Below are 24,894 nucleotides of genomic sequence, written 5' to 3'. Positions count from 1 at the left end.
CATTGCATGAACGTTCACGACGACTACATAGTGGTGCGTATGATGCTGTTCGGCAACTGATATTTTTGAAAAATAGGTTTATTATGATGACATAAAGTCTCCGCAAGAAAATAAAATTTAAAAATGAACTTCAACTACGGTGCTGCTCGTGTATCTTAAAAAGTTAAATGGTAGTTCAAGGGTCTATTATATGTTACTCCGGACTTGAGTTGTATTGATGTTTCCCTCGCTAAACACCGCGGAAAATAATTCTGACATAATATATTTGCAATAATCGTAATCTGGTATTCCACGAGATATTGCTCAATTCACTCGCCTACGGCTCGTGAATTTATGTCGTGAATTGTGGGATATCTCGTGATATACACGCCTTTAGAGTGGTGTTATGCTTAAATGTTCGCTACGTCATACAATTGTAGTATAAGCCATATATGTGTATAGCGTCTAGTGACAATTAAAGTTTGAGTCTTTGACGCTAATTATCATCCATTCATAACACTGAATTGATTTTAGTGTTGAAACTCAACACAATGATAAATTCATTTGTGTAGAATTTTAAAATGAGGATATTTATTCATAAGTCAGCTATTGAATTTCTATGTTTGGAGAATAAATTACACACGTCAACGCGAGTACCTAATTTCATACCGTGCTCTGTATATACTAGAATCTGGGCAATGGAAATATCTCACAATTCCGCTATTAGTAAATCATGGTTGTAATGTAAATGCAAAGGGGCTGACACAATTAATACACAACACTTTATGCAGTTCTTATACGGTATTGTCCGAAACAACATCGTATCTGGAATTTAGTTCAATCGCTTCGTATTTTTTTTCTGCATAAAGAGTTCCATGGTCTAATGATAGTGAAAATGCGCGTACTGACAAAGGGAAATTAATTTTCAAAAATTGATTGAAATAATTTTGTTTGTATAAGTTACGTTCTCTTTTCATCGTAATTAATGTCGTCATACCTACTGCCTACCATGGCCTGAGCATTACTGATTGTGATCACTGAATGGATATATGTAGTCTGTGGTGAATATATTAGTCCAACAAGTTGTTATTCCCCAGCTCCCGAGAGCGAAGGTTATTTGTAGTTATGTTTGTGATCGTCGCTGTGTCTACGGAAGTACTTCGGGGGATTGTGTGATGGAAGTGATAAGTCTTTTAATCAGTAAAATAATTTTAGTGAAAACTAGAGTGACTGTGAAATGAAGGTTGGTTTAAAATATTAAATATCATAGAATCTGGATGTAATAATGAAAGGAAATTGAGCTGGTATGAAATGGCAGTAAATGTTGCCAGAATGCAAGGTCAGAATCTGGGGGTCAATATACGTCACAATACATCCTTCATGGCGGCAGCAAAGTGTCAACAACTATGGATGCAGTTTGCGTGAATGGCAGGAAAAAAATACATGCAAATTATGTGCTTCAGTAACAGTAGTTGCTGTTTTTTCGCAATGGAATTTAACACAAGAAATGCTGCCAAAAAACATTTTCTTCTAGTAAACAAAATAACCTTGGGACGTTTATCCCGTGAAATTAAGAAGACAAAAATCCCTTTGGACAGTAGTTTCTGTGAAACAATATACATGCTTTTCTATGGTATCAAGGGTGTTTTTGATTAAGTATACACATTGAATAGCCTATGTTATTTCAAAACTGTTTATTTTGGCGATTACTATTGAACAACCTGGACTTGTTAATTTTGAATCAAATAGACGTAATTTTCTATTTGCTGTATGTATCAACATTTTTAGAAAGATATAATAAAAACAAATATGTGATTTTGTTTTTCGCAACGTGGTAAAATTTGACTTTGTCATTCAGTGATGTTGATCCCATTATACCAGATGTATTATCGCTGATATTACCTTCCATCTGCTCCACATGGTGTTTTGATTGGCCAATTTTAAACAGCCAAAACTAAATTGATTCAAAATTTTAGAGAAGGTATCATCTTCATATCAGTGTAACACAAAAATTTCAATCAATTATAAACACATTAATACCACCAAATAATCTCAGATAAAACCACATCTGATTATTCACAAAATTTAAAACGTGGTTTCCTGTACATTACAGGGGCATAAGAAGGGGGACTGGAATGAAGGGTGAGAGTAAATTGTATTACACATATATTCATCTACTTTCAATTTAGCTCAACAGAGCTATCAATCCATGTATAGGCCCCAAAAAAGGAGAAGTGCTGAAATTGTTTGTCAGCAAATTAACTGTATTCCACCTTTAGTTTATACAAAGTCCGATATGGGGGTTTGTAGTTTGGCCTTCATCTGACCGTTCGTCCTTCCAGAGACATTTCTCAGAGAAGACTAAACCGATTTTGTTGAGACTTGTACAAAACCTACTTTTTTGGATTGTCACTTGTAATTTCTTTGCAGTGACTTTTGTTGATTTTTCCTTTTTCAAATTACTCGAATATGGCCAACTGCTGGCCATTTCGAATGTTGAAATCAAATCTTTTGGTCTGACTGATTTTGTTGAGACAAGGCACATAGCTTACATGATGATCAGTGACCTCAATCACTATTATATGGCATAATGCTCTCAAGGATTTTTATTTACTTCAAGCAATCTTGGATTCTGTTTCTTTTCCTTAATTTGTTTTCTAGATATTTTTTTTTTCATTTACTTCATGGCAAACTGTGACCTGGCAACCATTTTGATTTTTATTATCTTTTGCCTGTTGTAATTTCTTGAACATGACATGGTTTTAGGACAAAGTGGTATGCCATACATATGTCTGGCAGCAATTTTAAATGTCATATTTTATTTGGTCTGTCTATCATTATTTTTTAGAATACTTGACCAATATGGGTAATATTTGACACAAGGACAAACTGACACATGCATAACCAGGTCACGAATCTTTAAATTAAAAACAAATCAACAGGACGAATTGATGAATTGTTGTTTATAGTTTCAAATTTCATTATTTATTATTTATAGACACATTAGTTTATATGTTTCATTATTTATTGTTTATAGTTTCAAATTTCATTATTTATTATTTATAGATACATTAGTTTATATGTTTCATTATTTATTGTTTATAGTTTCAAATTTCATTATTTACTATTTATAGATACATTAGTTTATGTTTCATTATTTATTGTTTATAGTTTCAAATTTCATTATTTATTATTTATAGATACATTAGTTTATATGTTTCATTATTTATTGTTTATAGTTTCAAATGTCATTATTTATTATTTAGAGATACATTAGTTTATATGTTTCATTATTTATTGTTTATAGATACATCAGTTTATATGTTTCATTATTTATTGTTTATAGTTTCAAATTTCATTATTTATTATTTATAGACACATTAGTTTATATGTTTCATTATTTATTGTTTATAGTTTCAAATTTCATTATTTATTATTTATAGATACATCAGTTTATATGTTTCATTATTTATTGTTTATAGTTTCAAATGTCATTATTTATTATTTACAGATACATTAGTTTATATGTTTCATTATTTATTGTTTATAGTTTCAAATGTCATTATTTATTATTTATAGATACATCAGTTTATAAGTTTCACTATTTATTATTTATAGTTTCAAATTTCATTATTTATTATTTATAGATACATCAGTTTATAAGTTTCATTATTTATTATTTATAGTTTCAAATTTCATTATTTATTATTTATAGATACATCAGTTTATATGTTTCATTATTTATTGTTTATAGTTTCAAATTTCATTATTATTTAGAGATACATCAGTTTATAAGTTTCATTATTTATTGTTTATAGTTTCAAATTTCATTATTTATTATTTATAGATACATCAGTTTATAAGTTTCATTATTTATTGTTTATAGTTTCAATTTTAATTATTTATTATTCATAGATACATTAGTTTTTATGTTTCATTATTTATAGATACATCAGTTTATATGTTTCATTATTTATTGTTTATAGTTTCAAATTTCATTATTAATTATTTATAGACACATTAGTTTATATGTTTCATTATTTATTGTTAATAGTTTCAAATTTCATTATTTATTATTTATAGATACATCTGTTTATAAGTTTCATTATTTATTGTTTATAGTTTCAAATTTCATTATTTATTATTTATAGATACATCAGTTTATATGTTTCATTATTTATTGTTTATAGATACATCAGTTTATGTTTCATTATTTATTGTTTATAGTTTCAAATTTCATTATTTATTATTTATAGATACATAAGTTTATATGTTTCATTATTTATTGTTTATAGTTTCAAATTTCATTATTTATTATTTATAGATACATTAGTTTATATGTTTCATTATTTATTGTTTACAGTTTCAAATTTCATTATTTATTATTTATAGATACATCAGTTTATATGTTTCATTATTTATTGTTTATAGATACATCAGTTTATAAGTTTCATTATTTATTGTTTATAGTTTCAAATTTCATTATTTATTATTTATAGATACATTAGTTTATGTTTCATTATTTATTGTTTATAGTTTCAAATTTCATTATTTATTATTTATAGATACATTAGTTTATATGTTTCATTATTTATTGTTTATAGTTTCAAATGTCATTATTTATTATTTAGAGATACATTAGTTTATATGTTTCATTATTTATTGTTTATAGATACATCAGTTTATATGTTTCATTATTTATTGTTTATAGTTTCAAATTTCATTATTTATTATTTATAGACACATTAGTTTATATGTTTCATTATTTATTGTTTATAGTTTCAAATTTCATTATTTATTATTTATAGATACATCAGTTTATATGTTTCATTATTTATTGTTTATAGTTTCAAATGTCATTATTTATTATTTATAGATACATCAGTTTATAAGTTTCACTATTTATTATTTATAGTTTCAAATTTCATTATTTATTATTTATAGATACATCAGTTTATAAGTTTCATTATTTATTATTTATAGTTTCAAATTTCATTATTTATTATTTATAGATACATCAGTTTATATGTTTCATTATTTATTGTTTATAGTTTCAAATTTCATTATTATTTAGAGATACATCAGTTTATAAGTTTCATTATTTATTGTTTATAGTTTCAAATTTCATTATTTATTATTTATAGATACATCAGTTTATAAGTTTCATTATTTATTGTTTATAGTTTCAATTTTAATTATTTATTATTCATAGATACATTAGTTTTTATGTTTCATTATTTATAGATACATCAGTTTATATGTTTCATTATTTATTGTTTATAGTTTCAAATTTCATTATTAATTATTTATAGACACATTAGTTTATATGTTTCATTATTTATTGTTAATAGTTTCAAATTTCATTATTTATTATTTATAGATACATCTGTTTATAAGTTTCATTATTTATTGTTTATAGTTTCAAATTTCATTATTTATTATTTATAGATACATCAGTTTATATGTTTCATTATTTATTGTTTATAGATACATCAGTTTATGTTTCATTATTTATTGTTTATAGTTTCAAATTTCATTATTTATTATTTATAGATACATAAGTTTATATGTTTCATTATTTATTGTTTATAGTTTCAAATTTCATTATTTATTATTTATAGATACATTAGTTTATATGTTTCATTATTTATTGTTTACAGTTTCAAATTTCATTATTTATTATTTATAGATACATCAGTTTATATGTTTCATTATTTATTGTTTATAGATACATCAGTTTATAAGTTTCATTATTTATTGTTTATAGTTTCAAATGTCATTTTTTATTATTTATATATACATCAGTTTATATGTTTCATTATTTATTGTTTATAGTTTCAAATTTCATTATTTATTGTTTATAGTTTCAAATGTCATTATTAATTATATATAGATACATCAGTTTATATGTTTCATTATTTATTGTTTATAGTTTCAAATTTCATTATTTGTTATTTATTATTTATAGATACATCAGTTTATAAGTTTTATTATTTATTGTTTATAGTTTCAAATTTCATTATTTATTATTCATAGATACATTAGTTTTTATGTTTCATTATTTATAGATACATCAGTTTATATGTTTCATTATTTATTGTTTATAGTTTCAAATTTCATTATTAATTATTTATATTATAGACACGTTAGTTTATATGTTTCAGTATTTATTGTTAATAGTTTCAAATTTCATTATTTATTATTTATAGATACACCAGTTTATATGTTTCATTATTTATTGTTTATAGTTTCAAATTTCATTATTTATTATTTATAGATACATCTGTTTATAAGTTTCATTATTTATTGTTTATAGTTTCAAATTTCATTATTTATTATTTATAGATACATCAGTTTATATGTTTCATTATTATTTATAAATACATCAGTTTATACGTTTCATTATTTATTATTTATAAATACATCAGTTTATACGTTTCATTATTTATTGTTTATAGTTTCAAATTTCATTATTTATTATTTATAGATACATTAATTTATGTTTCATTATTTATTGTTTATAGTTTCAAATTTCATTATTTATTATTTATAGATACATCAGTTTATATGTTTCATTATTTATTGTTTATAGTTTTCAAATTTCATTATTTATTATTTATAGATACATCAGTTTATATGTTTCATTATTTATTGTTTATAGTTTCAAATGTCATTATTTATTATTTATAGATACATCAGTTTATATGTTTCATTATTTATTGTTTATAGTTTTCAAATTTCATTATTTATTATTATTAGCTACATTAGTTTATAAGTTTCATTATTTATTGTTTATAGTCTCAGTATAGTTTCAGTTTTTATTGTTCATAATTGTTCTGGGGTCAAACTGCGTCTATTATACCCATACTAGTGTCAACCATGCTCAAATAATCATTCCTCCAGTGCATCGGTTTAGGTCAGTATTATTTAAAACACGGTGAATTCTATAACATAAAAGCAATACAGACGCTGTGAAAGTAACTGTGAAACTATTTGTAACCATGAGGTAACGATCTCACTTCATGAATGACTTTAGAAATATCATTTCCAGTAACACAATGTAACAAACAGGTCTTAAATAAACGTTCAAAAGATTGTAGACTTACATCGTTGGGTCTCTAAAGCAGTATTTCGGTTGAACCGTTCGGTAGACGCTGCGTAGAAATGTGCTCGTAGCTTTTCATCATGGCTGCCTATTATAAACAAGCGTTTTAGCGCGATTCGAACATGACCTGTGATGGCGCACTCTACATGCGTAGGTGGTGCTATTAGCAGCCTTTCTGTTTTGACGAATCACGAAATAAAGATAACAATTGAAATTCTAAATAAACTTGTGTACAGCACACTCCCCGTCTAAAATGCATGGTAGAGCGTGATTTTACTAACTAACATATTTACTAACTACTAACAAGTCTTAAATGTCCATCTTGTTGTTTCTCTGAATTAAAACAAGTTCACTAATCGGCCTTTGGTAGACACGTCTGGTGTTATCACGACAGACCATCACGTCAGCTTTCCTCACTAGGTTGTCGTCACTGGGGTACACCTTGATTATGCGAGCTAGTGGCCAGTTGTTTCGACAGTGCTCTTTGTCACATAGCAGAACAATGTCACCTTCCTTGATGTTTAGGTTTGTTTCATTCCATTTGCGCCTTGTTTGACGGATCTGCAGAAATTCTTTCCGCCACCGAATCCAAAACTGATCGGCTAGATATTGTGTACGTCGCCACTGCTTTCTACTGTAGAGGTCTTGTTGTACAAAATCTCCTGGGGGTGGGGGCAGCGAGTGTGGTTTCATGGTCAGGATCATATCTGGACTAAGTGCTTGTGGATCATTGGCGTCAGACGGTATGGTGGTTATAGGCTTCGCATTGACCACAGCACATACTTCCGCCATGAGGGTCGTGAGAGTGTCATGTGTGAACTGTGGTCTTCCAAGCTGTACGTGCATGGATTCTAGAATACGTCTCACTGTGCCGATCTGCCGCTCCCAGATGCCTCCAAAATGTGAAACATGGGGTGAGTTCAGAATCCATTCACATTTGTGGTATGTAAGGAACTTCTGTATCTGCTTCTGGTTAAGTTCCTTGATGGCGGCATTGAGCTCATTCTTTGCACCTATGAAATTCGTGCCTTGATCACAACGCAGCCTCTTAACAGGACCACGGATGGCCATGAAACGACGAAGAGTGTTTATGAATGCAGAAGTGTCCATTGAATCAATTATTTCTATGTGTATTGCTGTCGTGTATAGACAGACAAAGATAACTGCCCATCGTTTAACTCCTGATGCTCCGCCTCTGGTCCTCCTAGATACTATGTTCCACGGACCAAAGACGTCCATACCAACGTTAGTGAAAGGTGGGGTGTTAGCCATTCTGTCTGCAGGTAGGTCTGCCATTACTTGAGTCAACGGTTTTGCTCGTAATCTTCTACATGTTGTGCATTTATGTAATATGCTGCGTACTAGGTTGTGCAAACCAAGTATCCAGTAGCCTTTGGCTCTTACTGCAGCCAGTGTGAGATGTCGGCCTTGGTGTTGTGTTTCTTGGTGCACATGTTCTACGATGAGTTGTGAGATGTGATTGTTCTTCAGCAATACTATTGGATGGCAACTGGATAGTTCGAGATCTGCTCTGCGAATTCTTCCACCAACACGGAGTAGTTGATCTTCATCCATAAATGTATTCAGTCGATAGAGAGGGCTATCTTTACTCAACTCATTACCACCAGTGTCAGTTGGCGATAATTTTTTGAGTTCCTTGGGAAAAGCGTCCTTTTGTACTGTGCGAAGTATATGATTCTCTGCACGTTCCAGGATCTTGGGTGTAAGTCTTACGTCGGTAACTTCTTTACAATTAGTCTTGTAGGACTGTATCTTCAGTATAAGGTTTGCTACTGCTCGTCTGAGGGAGGTCCATGATGAGAACCTTAGAAACCTTTTAGAGCCTAGGTGGCCAGACGGGTTATCTGGGCTTGGTTTGCGTTTTTTGATGTCTGTTGCAAACACGCAAGATTTTTTGCGCACTTCAGGATCTTCATCACTGATGTCTGTTGACCGTTTCAGGTGTGTGATCTGGCTGCCAGAGAAGTTGTGGGCCTTTGAGCCACATGGTGTTACTAAGTTGATGGGCTGGGACTGAGTGTGTCGCTAGGTCAGCCGGGTTCTGGCTTGTGGGTATATGACACCACTGGTCTGGTGAGGACGAGTTGTGGATTTTCTGAATGCGGTTAGCCACATACACATGGAATCGCTTATCTTCATTATTCAGGTATCCCAGGACTATTGTGCTGTCCGTGTAGTAGACTGTACAGTCTGTGGGACTTCTGATTTCTGCCTTTATCTTGTCTGCTAACTGAGTGGCTAGTACAGCTGCACACAGTTCTAGACGAGGTATGGATACTGCATTGGTTGGGTTCACTTTTGCCTTTCCTAGGAGGAATGCTACATTTACCTTATCTTTATCATTTATCTGTCTCAGGTATGCAACTGCTCCAATAGCTACGTCACTGGCATCACAAAAGATGTGATATTCCCTTCTCTTTACTGGCCCAAATGCATGAGGGGTGTAACAGCGATGTATATGAACATTCTCAAGGTGGACCAGACTGTCTCGCCAGCATTTCCACCGTGGTAGGTATTCTTCTGGTAGTGGGTCATCCCATCCTACATGCGTGTCTTCCTTTACTTTAGAAGTTTCTGCTATTAGACCACGTAGAATCTGCTTACCCTCTATTGTGACTGGAGCCAATATGCCTAAGGGATCGTAAATGGAGTTCACAATAGCTAGAACTCCCCGCTGTGAAAATGGCTTCTCTTGAAAGTTAACTTTGTACGTGAAAGTGTCCAAGTGTAGGGACCACTGGATACCTAAGGATCTCTGTGTGGGTAGCATATCTTGGTTAAGATCCAGGCATTGCAGATCTTTGGCGTGTATATCACTGGGTACAGAGTTCATGACTTCTTTGTTGTTAGAGACAATTTTGTGGAAGTTTATATTCCTAGTAGACAACATCTCTCGTGTTCTCCTGATGAGACTGACAGCTGCTTCTGCGTCTGGCTGAGAGGTAAGTCCGTCATCTACATAGAAGTCTGAATATACAAATTCTCGAACATCTTCTCCATATGTTGTGTAATTCTCTTCTGCTATCATTCTTAGACCGTATGTTGCAATGGCTGGTGACGAAACATTCCCAAACAGATGAACATTCATCCGGTACTGAATCACAGGTTTCTCTGGATTGTTTTCTTGGAACCAAAAGAAGCGTAGATAGTTCCTGTGTTCCTCATTCACATGGAAACTATGAAACATCTGTTCTAAATCACCCATAACTGCTATAGGGTGACATCTAAACCTCAGCAAGACACCAATGAGATTGTTCATCTGGTCTGGCCCTTGAAGCAATGCATTGTTCAGGGAAGTTCCATTACACCTTGCACTGGAGTCAAACACTACTCTGATCTGTGCTTTCCTTGGGTGGTATACCCCAAAGTGAGGTAAATACCAAGCGTTGTCAGAAGCTAATTCTGAATCAGGAACAGGACTGGCGTGTTGACGTTCTATTACCTTCTCCATGAATTGTAGGTATTGTTCCATCATCTCTGGTTTTCGTTCTAGCTGCTTCAAAAGATTTTTGAAGCGACTCATTGTTGTCTGGTAGTTGTTTGGTAGTCGCCTTGGGTTGTATCTAAATGGTAGGGGTAGTTCTAAATTTCCCTTCCTGTTGATGTGGGTACCATTTTGCATGATGTGCAAGAAGCGCTTGTCTTCTATAGAGTGGGCTTTCTTCTCATCATCTGGTGATTCTCGAAATACATCTTCTCCACTGGCTGTGTCAGGTGCTATATTTTCACTGATACGAATGTGATTGTCACATTTAAGTGGGTTCTGTATAGTTGTCCAGCCTACTGGGTTATGGTTGTTGAGACTTGTTTTTGTGCGACGAACAGATGCTCTAACTATTTCAAAGCACAGGTCGCCAGATACTGTCCACCCTAGGTCGGTACGTTGAGCCCAAGGTGCACTGACTGGTCCATTCCTGGATTCTCTAATTTTTAGGGGCTCTGGGCAGTTTCTCCCTATCAGGAGATGTATCCCAATGTCATCCTGTATCTCTGGGATTTTGTCTGCTATTGGTCTGAGATGAGTAAATGATCTGCATATTTCAGGTGTTGGTATTTCGTTCTTGTCGCAGGGTATACTGTTGTTCTCTAGTACAACTGGGAGGGTGAATTTCTTCTTACCATCAGTAGCCTCGATGATAATGTGATTTCCTCGCCTACCTCTTTTATTTTCCCCTTGGCTGCTGCATGTGGTGAGTTCGTATTCCAGTTCTGGACCTTGTATTTTTAGTGCATCGAACAGGTATGTGTCTCCCATGCAGGCATTGGACTGGTCATCCAAGACAACATACGTTTCTATGATGTTCACTGGATTTTGTTGCATGTAGACTTTTGCAGGAACTATCTTACCACATGAGCGTGCACCTGGACACTTGTTGAGCTTAGTACACTTTGATGTGGCCTCCTGACTTGTTTCATACTTTGGTGTTTCTGTTTTCTGTTCTTTTGGTCTGGTTATCACACCAGGTGTGGTGTGTAGACATGAGACATGTTTGATACTGTTGCAGACTGAGCACTTCACATCAGTGTCGCAGTCTCTGGCCAGGTGTTTGCATGTGCATTTGAAGCACAGCCCTTTATTCTTACAAAGTTCTATTCTGTCTGCTATTGGAAGCTTTGTAAATGCCTTGCATTCTGTCAGGCCATGCTTAGATGTCTCATGGTAATCACACCGCTTCTCGGTGTCCAGCATTTTCGTAGCGCGGACTCTAGCACTGCTTTTGGCTTGTTGGTTCGATCTAGCCTTGTCAGATGTAGCGATTGAGTTAGCAAACCTCGGTATATCTGGGTCATTCTGTGTCCTAGCTGTATTTCTAAGAAATTCTGCAAAGAAACAGAATGGTGGGAATTTCCCATTGCTTTGCTTGTAACAGGATACCTTCTCTCTCCATTTGTTCAGGATGAATGCTGGTAGTTTTTCAACTATGGGATTCAGAACATGTGGTGTGTTCAATGTGCTGAGATCAGCAAGTTCTTCCATGTGTGCCAGTGTGTCGGTACACAGATCAGCCAAATCTAGGAGCTTCTGGTTGTCATCTGGACGGAATTGGGGAAATGAAATCAGCTTCTTTATGATAACAGATGTGATCACTGCTGGGTTTCCAAACCTGTTTTCTAATTCTTTCCATGTCTCCTGGTAGGTAGTTTCGACATTCTTTACGAACCGCAGTCTAAATCTGTCAACTAAGATCTTAGGTTCTCCTTTGGTGTATTTACTGAGAAAAGACAATTTCTCAGTTGTTGGCACACACGCTGTCTGGACCATAGATTCAAAGGTTCTGCGCCACGGCAGAAACATGATAGGATCACCACCATATACTTCAGGTTCTTGAACTGGTAGGCGTTGACGAGCCAATATTTTGATGTATTCACTGGGAAGATGTGAGGATTCTGCATTTTCGCCTGCTGGTCTGAATTGCTGTTGTGATGTGTTATTCTGTACCATACTTGCATCCCCTGGCTGTTTTGTAGTTTGGAGTGGGGAAATTGTATCATACCCAGTAAGTGTAGTTGGTGGTGGAGGTCTTGGTTGTTCTAGGAAATAGGGTGAAGCTTGTGGTTTGAGGTTATGTTCATTACGCGTACGAAAACGTAAGGCGTGATCATTAGACGTTTCCTGAGGTAATGTGAACATCTGTTGTGTTGCACCTTCTTCCACTACTTTCTGAAATGTTTCTGCACTTGCCTGTGTGACTGCTGCCTTTTTCTTTGCTTCTAGTATTTTCAAATTGGCTTTGAAACTGGCTTCCATTGCTGCTTGCTCTGCTTGCTGTTTGGCTATGGTTATTTCATACTCAGCCTCTTCTGCTGCTGCTGCTGCATCGGCAATTGCTTGTGCATGGGCGGTGCTTAACCTTGACGATGCCCTTGACATGACTGAACCCGATACTGAGAGTGCGTGTTGAGGTTCAGGTTTAATTCTTGGAGTTCTCTGCCTTGCCAGTAAGTCTGTTATTTCCATTTCAACAAGTTGTTTATTTCTATGGAAACATGATTCTGTATAAGCTGCGTCATTGCGCGTTTCTTCTGAATGGTCTTGGTCATAAAGATTCATCACATCTACGTATGTACATTCATACTGGTGGGTAAGGGTACCTAGTTCATTCGTAATTAACGTGGGCTCACTTCGTGTGGTTGGAATAATTAACGTGGGCTCACTTCGTGTGGTTGGAATACTCAACATGAGCTCATTTATTCGGTTCCAGATTGCTAACATGCTTTTTTTCTGCATCACTGATGGCATTTGCTAGTGCTTTAGGTGTTAGCTTTCTTTGGCGTTGAGGGCGTACCTCATCTCCGTGTTCACTGACAGATTCATCTTTCTGCTCATTTTTGTTATGTTGTTCATCATACTGTTCAGAATACACTGGAGTTTTATTGTCACCATATTCTGTCATATCTATTCCATCGAGTTGGATTTTACTATTTTCTGCCATTTCTATTCATAGGAGTTCATTAACAATGTTCTATGGGTTAATAACGGTATACACAAGTGACATCTGAGTTTACCACTAACCTGCCTGATAATGTATGTATGGTATTACATACAGATTGTTTCTGTTCACACTGGTGTACTTATACAGTACAAATGTTCAGCCTAGCGTATCATGTAGAGGTCACGCTAAACATCAGTATCCGTTGTGTTTACTGCCGCTGTACACTGAAGACATCAATAGATTTACTGCAGTATGGATTCCGATAATTCACTGTTCTGGGGTCAAACTGCGTCTATTATACCCATACTAGTGTCAACCATGCTCAAATAATCATTCCTCCAGTGCATCGGTTTAGGTCAGATTTATTTAAAACACGGTGAATTCTATAACATAAAAGCAATACAGACGCTGTGAAAGTAACTGTGAAACTATTTGTAACCATGAGGTAACGATCTCACTTCATGAATGACTTTAGAAATATCACACATTTCCAGTAACACAATGTAACAAACAGGTCTTAAATAAACGTTCAAAAGATTGTAGACTTACATCGTTGGGTCTCTAAAGCAGTATTTCGGTTGAAATGTTCGGTAGACGCTGCGTAGAAATGTGCTCGTAGCTTTTCATCATGGCTGCCTATTATAAACAAGCGTTTTAGCGCGATTCGAACATGACCTGTGATGGCGCACTCTACATGCGTAGGTGGTGCTATTAGCAGCCTTTCTGTTTTGACGAATCACGAAATAAAGATAACAATTGAAATTCTAAATAAACTTGTGTACAGCACAATAATTATTTACAGTAATAGAACGGTTTTCCGTTCTGAAACCATTTCCAGTTATTATGATTGTGTACATGACAGCTTTCGCTACACACAATATGTGTGATTATGTTTCATCGAGTAATATGCCACTCCTTTGCTTCAATTCCAACTATATTTCTGGAAATGTCACTTGCTGTTTATCATTCGTATTTAGATATCCTACAATGTCTCGATTGTGTGTCTGGTAATTCTAACTAACTACTATTTCGCAAAATGTACTCAGCCTTGTTTCTACCGGTCATTTAAGTGGACTCCCACATTGTCCTTCACAGTGAACGTTAATGCAGATATATTGTAAATTACACAGAAGTAACACTACAATACATTTTTCTTTACATTCCCCTCCATTACACAACAGTCTGTGTGATGAAACAGTTATGGTTCACAACCATCACCAGTTCTCTTGTCAGTGTTTTAAATTACTTATCTCCCGATGACCAAGTCGATGGCGTGGTTGCCCACGTACTTTTTTGAGCAGTAAGTTGTATATTATTTGTATTTTTATTATTATGTTTGCCGCTTGCTATTTCGTTTCCGTTAAGATAAATTTTGAAGTCCTGCTAACAGTGTTTTTCATCGGCAGTATGGGTGGATGTGTTATCTAACGAAGACCTACAACTTAACTACGCGAGTCGGACAACTAAAATAATAATAATGCATGTTCGTCGACACGATCGCGTTTTACGTTCTTCATTACGCATGTTCGCCGAAAGCTTATTTTTTTAATACAACCACCAACTGAGAACCCAAAAGTGGATTCAAATATCCCTACTAGCAACGAGTATGACCAAAATCAGCTGACTTGGGGACTTTCTATGGATTTAAAGACGATCACCATTCTAAGGGTGTTATGGTACCCATGTTGTCAATAGAAAGTGTGGGAATACATATAGGCAAGTTTACTTGTAGTACCCATCTCAAGGAACGAAGGCTCAAAAAGCACGATAAAAGTGAAGGTCACAAATTAGTTCAAATTCCCAGAAAAATAATGGAAAATACAAGTTTAAAAGAAAAACAATGGACTATACCATTTTGTAAACCACTGAAAAACCTTTGCACCATTTTCAAGTAAAAATCGCTGTAACTTTTAAGTTTCTTAGGTTTTAATCTAAAATTACCACACAAAGGTGAATTATGAGCTTTCGTGAAATTTATAGTTTGATATGTTTTAAAACAATTCTCCATTGAAATAATCAGTATAAAATTACTCCCTGAAAACCTTTACTAAATTCTTAATACACCTAAAACTATCACTGTGAAAGTATCGGTATTACTATCTAAGTTTGCTAACTCATGTATTAATGTCAAGAGAACACAGCAGTATTGAATACGTTGTATTTATTCAAGTACATATAGTATACGTTGCTTATACTGATTTAAACAGCACTGGCAAGTTGGTCCACTAACTTTTAAGATTTGATAGCCCCGTGTCCACATTATTTGTTCTTAATTCATAACAGTGTTTGATATGTTACTTTTATTTAAAAAATACGTTTTATGTTCAATAAATATAGCATTGTTTTGAGATTGTATAGGAATAGTTTCTATTTATTTTATTTTTTAGTTTAATGGAAAATAACAAAAAAATAATTTGTCAATGGGTCACTGCGTGTCATTGAAATCATATGTGACTAAGTGTTTACAACAGACACTTCTATAATTAGTTACGTGTTTATGGACTTGTTGAGAAATGACAACAATAAAACTAATGGGTCACATATATTACATTTCCTTGAATGGTCATTTGAGCTATTTTTAAACATTCCCTGCCGCCACACGCAACTTTACTGAACGGTGGATATGAGCATAAAACGAAGAGAATATCTTTGTGTCACGTACTCCATTAAATTCGATTCGATAATCGATAAAATAACACACTCAAAATGCATTCATGTTACGATGTAGGGAAGCGTCTTGAAGTGTTTATGGGTTTTTTTAAAAAAGAAATAATGCATGGGACAACTAATTGTAGATACATTCTAATCATATCCACTGCGTGAATACCACCTCCCCTAGATTTCAAAATGTCCGACCCTTGCGTCACATGAGCTAGTTTTTACGCTGACATCTGTCATCTCTCCTGAATTTATACGTATTCGGCGTATGTCAGAGTTACCTGAAACAACTTGGTAGGTTGTATTCGGGTACGTAGCCTTCATGTCTACTTTTTTTTGTTTCAGAGAAGGTTTGTTTGTTCCCATTCAAAATTTGATAAATATATTCAAATAAAGCATGTTTGGTAAATGTTAAATATAATAACCTAGTCACCGCATCAGTTTTCAATTTTCCCTAGGACAGAGAGACAAGAAGCATTTTTTTGTCTGGCCTGATGAATATCAAGTAACCTCATTACAACGTATGCAATTGCAAATTATTTTATTTAATAACTTAAAATTTTTTAATTGTGTGTGAGTGTGTTACATAACAGATTATTAGATAAATGAGACTAAGTAGTTTTTCTAAGCATGCTTGTATGTTGTTGTTGATTGATATAAGTGAGCCTAAAATATCAAAGACTCGGCAGAAATGACAGTTTATCTCACACATCCCGTTGTCAACTCTATGAACGGTGAGACAGGACAACAATCAACATTTTTATATTTTAAATGCCAGTAGACGCAAGCTAAAGTCAATCAGCCAAATAAGTGCACAATGGTTGAATTTTATACAATGAAATGGCAATTGTTAACAATACCTTGGTTTAGATTTACTACACGGTCTTATTTTGTGTGTGTTTTAAATCAAGCCAGAGCGCACAACACTATCGACTTCCTCTTCGCTTTGAAATATCGTGTACTCGACTAAGTCATACTCGATGGGTATTCTGGTGACGTTCCCATCTACAATGTTGCGTGCTTCCTCCAGAGTGTCCCGTCTTTTTTTATAATGACCATATTTACATACACATAAATAGATGAAAATTACTGCAAAAAAGACTCCCATAACAACAGCAATAACAATGGCAGGATCATTCAAAGTATCTTCTATGGCAGACATCTGAAAAAGAGACATTATTACTATTATTACAGAACTATTTCTTCTTAAAAACAAATATCAGAGGCGGGTAAATAGCCTACCTAGCAGTAATCATCAATTGTACATTGTCTCTTATAAATATAAGCATACATACAATAAGTTGGTCTGAAGTGTCATTGGAAAACGTATATTAATAAACTATTCTGCTCACATTAGCAAAAGCAAACGTTCACTTAGTCAGTTAGTGATTTAGTCTCGACTAGGATAAAGATCGATTTTAACTGGGGTCTATTGGTCACGTGTTCGGTGTGGCATCCACTGTTTGAAACAAATGGATCAACTGCAACTTATTTTGCAGCGTGTATGTGTGTGTATGTGTGTGTATGTGTGTGTATACTTGGATTGCTATATGTTGCGAGGACAAACATATAGCTACTTCCGAGGACATACACACCTTCCGAGGATCTTTTTCATAGTCCTCGGAAAACATAATTTATATTAATAGTTAATTCGATTATTAATACGTTTTGCGTAGCTTAGGTTTAGTATCGGGGGAAGGTATGGTTCACGTTATATTAATATTAATATAATTATACCATACCTTACCCCAATACTAAACCTAAGCTTCGCAAACATTTCTATGTTCAGTCACGGGATATTCAACTCTTGTTTAATTAAACTTAATTAAAATGCAATTCTCCATTGTATTGCATTGTAATTGAGTTTAATTAAACTCCAATTAAAACGCAACCCTATATAGGAACGCGTTTTAATCGAGTTCATATCGCAACTATATTAAAAGTTAATTCAACTATATTAAAAGTTAATCTAATGGAGTCCTCGGAACATATTGCAATACAAGTATGTGTGTGTGTGTGTGTGCGTGTGTGTGTGTGTACTTGGATTGCTATATGTTGCGAGGACAAAAATACAGATATATAGCTACTTCCGAGGACATACACACCTTCTGAGGACCTTTTTCATAGTCCTCGGAAAACATAATTTATATTAATAGTTAATTCGATTATTAATACGTTTTGCGTAGCTTAGGTTTAGTATCGGGGGAAGGTATGGTTCACGTTATATTAATATTAATATAATTGTACCATACCTTACCCCGATACTAAACCTAAGCTTCGCAAACATTTCTATGTTCAGTCACGGGATAATCAACTCTTGTTTAATTAAACTTAATTAAAATGCAATTCTCCATTGTATTGCATTGTAATTGAGTTTAATTAAACTCCAATTAAAACGCAACCCTATATAGGAACGCGTTTTAATCGAGTTCATATCGCAACTATATTAAAAGTTAATTCAACTATATTAAAAGTTAATCATAATTGAGGCATTTAGCCAGAAATAAAGTCACCTATTCTCTCCGATAATTTAAAGAGCAGTCAATTCAAATTGACCAGGCATTTTTTATACTTCATATTGTGAAAATACCATAGTATATAACTTTGTAGCTCTTCTCTGAGCGCATTCTAAACCGGGAGAAGAAAATACGCAGTACTTGTTGTCGAAGACGATTACTTGAGTGCACAGTTGCTATCACATGTACGTTAACTTAGCATATATGTGATAAGATATGGTAACTTATTGTTTTGTTTTGTCAAGGAGTAATCTTAAAACACAACGTCATGAGAAGCTTACACTTATTTAGCACTCCAAATAAATTTCATTTTGTAATTTGATTCAATCTTATATGTTATTAATCTTTTTAATGATTTTTGATTCATAGGCAGATAAGGCAACATTTGATGTTTAACATTTGATGTTTAACATGATGCTTACTTGGCATTATTGAAGGTTTCAAGAAATCAAAGATGGCTGTCAAGATGGCTTCCACAACATAAGACGAGGCATAATTTAATGAATATGTGATTTTGTCTTTATATATGTTTTTGAACTAGTGAATCAGGATAACTAGAAAGTTGTAAATGAGATAATTATATATTAATCCACAGGCCTATAGGTAAACAATGTTGCACTTGTCACCAAGTTGCATTGATGTTGTCATGACGATGCTATGGGGCGACGCTCTCAGTGGTGGAATTCACATGCCGTCATGAAAAAGTATGCACAGTATTAAGACTATTGGTTGAACGATTAGCACTGTCGATTAAAAAAATGGGGGGTTCTAGCGTAATAAGGGGGTAGAGGACCGGAGGCTTATGGCGAAGATTGAAGTTGTAATAAATATCTGGCTGTACTATACTACTGATGTCCTTATGACTGAATGGTGCGTATAAGTGTCGAGGGATCCTAGAGTACTACTCACTGCGTTGCGAGTTACCCATTCCCCTTACAACCACTTCCCATATTTTCAAACCTGACGAGCCATCCACCTATAACAACCCGTTAACCATGATAGACGAAACCTGCATTGTTTACATAAACGAAACGAAATGCTGTAACAGTATCCTGTAAATACATTCTTGTTCAATCGTATAACACACGCAATACAACATTGAAAATGCTAGTTTTAGGCTTCAAACACATAATAATCATTAAACATTAATCACCGAAATGTGAGTCCTTCATGTACAATATCCACAGCTATCGAACAAAACTTGGTCAATATCAACATCTGTCAGGCTTGTATAAAGGCATACAGTATTTGTCAATTATATAAATATATAATAACAGCATCTCGTTGCCGATTTTTCTGTAATTTCCTGGGTATTTTTTTATTTTTAATTAACCGAGCATTTTACGTTTGTGTATTTTGACACTGAAAAGCTAGTTATCGATGACAGCAACAGCAGTGTTGTTTGTCAATTGCATCGCAATCCTATCAGCACGGTAATCAGCGAAACGAAAAATGTTTACCTCAGTGTTAAAATGCCGTTGGAGTAAAAATGTGTGGAAACATTTTTTAGTTTCTCCCACAATGTGAAAAAGCTTGAAATCTAAGCACCAAGAAAATTATGGACTTGTTTTGTGCGAAAATGAATCGCCCTATCGGGGCTTCCTTCTACATGAACCAAAATGAAAAATCAAATTATTTAAGGGTGAAAAAGTTTACAACTGTATGTGTTGTTTCATTCCGCTTGCATGCTGGAAGCGTCTACGTCTGTTGTTTTTTTGTTGTTGTTTTTTTGTAGTTTGCTACTTGATCGCGCTTGAGGTAAGTAAACAGAGAGCCAAGACAGGAAATCGCACACCGCTGCTCCGTAACTGAGGACAGCATTCATTTGCATATAACATCGGGACTTTTAATCACATAAGCGTGCCTCGGTTTCCTATATTTTAAAATTGAATTTTGAGTATGTTCCAGCATTGATAATGCTCCAAAAATTTAACGCTATCTATCCAAGACTGTCTGGGTGAAAGAAAGCAAAAAAAAAAAAAAAAAACTCACTCTGAGTGCGCACAAACTTGCATCTCTACCTTAATGTACAATTTCAGTTTTGTACCAAGCTTCTGTATTGAAGACACCCACACTATCATTGAATGTTCATCATGTTGTTTTTGTTCTTACACACACAATGAAGTCGTCCAAAATTTATATCTGGTATTTTTGTTAGACATGTTGATGAGATTTCAGTGAGATTCGTCATGGCGACATGTAGTGTATCCAACGTGAGGTCGAAAGAACATGTATTTTTTTATCTTTTTTTTTTCCCCTTTGTAACTGAAATTACTATAACTAGTGTACAAACCGTCGTTAATTGTTTTAATTATATCGCGATAGACTGATTTTGTATACACTACGGTATTAGAAATTATATCGTGATAGACTGATTTTGTATACACTACGGTATTAGAAATTATATCGTGATAGACTGATTTTGTATACACTACGGTATTAAGTATTATATCGCGATAGACTGATTTTGTATACACTAAGGTATTAGAAATTATATCGCGATAGACTGATTTTGTATACACTAAGGTATTAGAAATTATATCGTGATAGACTGATTTTGTATACACTACGGTATTAGGTATTATATCGTGACAGACTAATTTTGTATACACTACGGTATTACGTATTATATCGCGATAGACTGATTTTGTATACACTACGGTATTAGGTATTATATCGCGATAGACTGATTTTGTATACACTACGGTATTATAAATTATATCGTGATAGACTGATTTTGTATACACTACGGTATTATGTATTATATCGTGACAGACTAATTTTGTATACACTACGGTATTAGAAATTATATCGCGATAGACTGATTTTGTGTACACTACGGTATTAGATATTATATCGCGATAGACTGATTTTGTATACACTACGGTATTAAGTATTATATCGTGATAGACTGATTTTGTATACACTACGGTATTAAGTATTATATCGCGATAGACTGATTTTGTATACACTACGGTATTATAAATTATATCGTGATAGACTGATTTTGTATACACTACGGTATTATGTATTATATCGTGACAGACTAATTTTGTATACACTACGGTATTAGAAATTATATCGCGATAGACTGATTTTGTGTACACTACGGTATTAGATATTATATCGCGATAGACTGATTTTGTATACACTACGGTATTAAGTATTATATCGTGATAGACTGATTTTGTATACACTACGGTATTAAGTATTATATCGCGATAGACTGATTTTGTATACACTACGGTATTATAAATTATATCGTGATAGACTGATTTTGTATACACTACGGTATTATGTATTATATCGTGATAGACTGATTTTGTATACACTACGGTATTAGAAATTATATCGTGATAGACTGATTTTGTATACACTACGGTATTATGTATTATATCGTGATAGACTGATTTTGTATACACTACGGTATTAGAAATTATATCGTGACAGACTAATTTTGTATACACTACGGTATTAGAAATTATATCGTGATAGACTGATTTTGTATACACTACGGTATTACGTATTATATCGTGATAGACTGATTTTGTATACACTACGGTATTAAGTATTATATCGTGATAGAATGATTTTGTATACACTACGGTATTAGAAATTATATCGCGATAGATTGATTTTGTATACACTATGGTATTAAGTATTATATCGGGTTAGACTGATTTTGTATACTTGGTAATCGCGTGGTTGAATAAATGGTGTAGGCAGTCAGAACTACGTTCTTAGTAATATATGTGCAGATATTTCTTCCATACATAATGCCCAATCTGATTAAAATTAGATATATTGTACGAGTGTTTTAAATTTTGCAGGTTATCCACTCGCATACATCTAGTAACAGGGGTTCGTGCACGCAGTCGTTTCAGACTAAGTCACTCATTCAATCAGAGACCATTTTACTTCTGAAATGTACAAACAGCGTGACAAATTGTTCTCAATAGATGTTTGAAATTGTTTGAATTGAAGTAAACAAAACAAAGAATACACTCAAAGGCCAAAACAATATAATTTGAGTCAGATTTGAATATACAATGATGATTCAAGATGGATGTATGTATATTTAAAGTTGTATTCCCATTATGTAAAACATCACTCTCAGATCAAGCTAAAAACATAAAATGTGTTCTAATGTATTCTGCTCTTACTTTCACGTCTATTATTATTTTGAAAATACTGTTGAGCTTTATCACAAATACATCTATAAGTCTATAGTATAACTGACCTCTAAATGCAAACTGTCCCTCTTACAAGCGTTTGGTGTGTTACAAAGCTGTCAATGAAACAAACATCCTCACTCGGTAAATGCTTACAAACCTTTTATTTTCTTATTCTACCGTTAATATCTCACTATCTATCCTCAATCTCAACACTTGTATATATTGATCAAGGAATAGAATCACACACACATTTGCAAGTTGGAATGTAGCTTGCACCTTCAGCTGAGGCAAGTGAACTACTGTTATAACATCGCCCTCTTTCTGTTAAGAAATTGTTCGTGTCAGACCATTCTAAAATAGTTCTCTAGCTACCTACAGTCAATCACTATCATGCGAGTATGCCGAAATCAAAACACCCATGTGGTTTTCAGTTATCGTTGTGACATTCATATGTCAAATATCCTTTCAGTCCTAGTTCGGACTAAGTTCAAAAGAAAGAAGAATCACCTCTGCGCACACGTGTGTTTGCGAGCATGGTTAATTAGATCACATGACACGACATGGCATATGTCCACTATTCAGGAATGAATTATATTCATGTTTTACTATTTGTTTCTAAAATCGCTAACTCTTCCATATCAACTCATATGTGGTCAGTGGTCGTTTGAATTTTGTTCACAATAGTTACACACATTTAAAAAAAATAATTCCTATGAAATGAACGACTAACAACATGTATCCAGCAATCGGTATTTTATTGTTGATTAGAGATTAATGATTATCTGTATTCAGTCAAACAAATATATAACGAACATTTTACTGAATAATTTATATTGTTTTATGCAAATGCTTTATAGAGTTGAAACATTAATATATATAATGGTTTTCCCAACACGTAAAACATCATTAGGATTATGGTAACAAACATGATAAAGTTGACTGCGCAACGTTTTTGTGCAGACTGTTATTTTTGGTTATGTGCCTGATATTGAACTGAGTCATTTATTTGAACAAAACCGGCATACCTTAGGTCTGTGTAAAAGTTTCTTCCACTCTACACAAACGTAGTCCTGGAATTGATCTACCAACTGATCACTCTCTACCTTCGTTATATTGTAGGTACATTAATTAGTGTCTGAAAACCCTGCAAAGAAATGATACATTCAACGATATAGTTAGTTGCCTTCAACGTATAACACTGACTGGTACTTTGTAAACAAAGCTTAGCGCATGGATGAGCGCAAATATGTCAAGTCTGGTTGTAAGCAACGAACAATGTGACCACTCTACTGTTTCCGTTTTACGATTACACCACCCATGGCCGACTGACACGTTGTTTCACGTACACCGAGCACAAATGTGTATTATAAATGTCTACCATGTCAACGATTCCTATTTACTAGGTCTCTAGCTGCCTATTAATTGTCTTATGTTAGCACAGTGGTTGGACGCTGCATTAAAAATAGATCACCTGAGTGTATTGAGTCGACTAGAGCCGACTATTTCTACCCAAACCGTGCAATGCCCTGTACTTTCAATTCGTGTCAACTATTTGTGTTGGAACACATATGGACGGTGTTCGAAGCTGGTTAAACATATTAATGAACGCAAGTGGTATGCTAATAATAACACATACTTACACACCAAGATGGGAATGAGATTGCGTTTTGAGTTACTAGTAAGTCCTTCTGAAATTCAGATCCCCAAACACTTTGTCAGCTGAGGCCTTCAATGGGTCACTGCTTTTGATTTGAAATGCAAATACTGCCTTGTACACCGAATGACTCATTCTTAAAGTATTCCCCGAAATCTACCGATCGCCATCTCCGTTCGTGTACAGTACAAACATGAGGGATATTTATTATTACTACTGGTTATTGTGACTGTTCTAAATTATTATGTCGTAAAATGTTGTTGTCAGTTATTTCTAAACAGTGTGTGATACGTGGTTGAAAGATTTCGGTACATCACCGCCATCCACTGATTCAAATCTATTCACGGCTTAG

The 24,894-nt window shown here is 33.8% G+C and overlaps 1 protein-coding gene, 2 long non-coding RNA genes and 1 pseudogene across 3 annotated transcripts; all 4 read right to left on the bottom strand.

The window, feature by feature from the left end:
- Positions 1 to 7,686: 7,686 nt before the first annotated feature.
- LOC144360251 (uncharacterized) lies at positions 7,687 to 8,194 on the bottom strand (annotated as a pseudogene).
- Positions 8,195 to 8,208: 14 nt separating this feature from the next.
- Positions 8,209 to 13,286, bottom strand: LOC146729851 (uncharacterized). Its single transcript, XM_085495123.1, has 3 exons — positions 9,223 to 13,286; positions 8,384 to 9,059; positions 8,209 to 8,295 (listed from the first exon to the last, which is right to left on the bottom strand). Exons 1-3 carry the CDS (start codon positions 13,284 to 13,286, stop codon positions 8,209 to 8,211), a joined length of 4,827 nt encoding a protein of 1,608 aa, XP_085351249.1.
- Positions 13,287 to 13,885: 599 nt separating this feature from the next.
- On the bottom strand, positions 13,886 to 14,202 carry LOC144355489 (uncharacterized). Its single transcript, XR_013421224.2, has 2 exons — positions 14,089 to 14,202; positions 13,886 to 13,922 (listed from the first exon to the last, which is right to left on the bottom strand). It is a non-coding gene; the product is annotated as an uncharacterized LOC144355489 (long non-coding RNA).
- Positions 14,203 to 16,721: 2,519 nt separating this feature from the next.
- Positions 16,722 to 24,618, bottom strand: LOC146729850 (uncharacterized). Its single transcript, XR_014928060.1, has 3 exons — positions 24,529 to 24,618; positions 23,914 to 24,032; positions 16,722 to 17,359 (listed from the first exon to the last, which is right to left on the bottom strand). It is a non-coding gene; the product is annotated as an uncharacterized LOC146729850 (long non-coding RNA).
- Between the last annotated feature and the right edge of the window lie 276 nt (positions 24,619 to 24,894).

This window comes from Saccoglossus kowalevskii, chromosome 21 (genome assembly GCF_978046115.1).
Source record: "Saccoglossus kowalevskii chromosome 21, keSacKowa6.1, whole genome shotgun sequence".
In the NCBI taxonomy this organism is placed as follows: Eukaryota; Metazoa; Hemichordata; class Enteropneusta; family Harrimaniidae; genus Saccoglossus; species Saccoglossus kowalevskii.
The sequence above is the reverse complement of the archived record's forward strand: the minus strand, read 5'-3'. Positions and strand labels throughout refer to the sequence as shown.

Bases quoted from the DNA above. Each gene is read 5' to 3' on its own strand.
- LOC146729851 (XM_085495123.1), bottom strand. From the start codon at position 13,286: ATGTTGAGTATTCCAACCACACGAAGTGAGCCCACGTTAATTATTCCA. The intron at 9,060-9,222 runs GTATGTGGCTAA...CTTCTCTGGCAG, and splicing joins GAAGATAAGCGATTCCATGT to CCAGATCACACACCTGAAAC. The intron at 8,296-8,383 runs GTAATGGCAGAC...CGTGGAACATAG, and splicing joins GAGCAAAACCGTTGACTCAA to TATCTAGGAGGACCAGAGGC.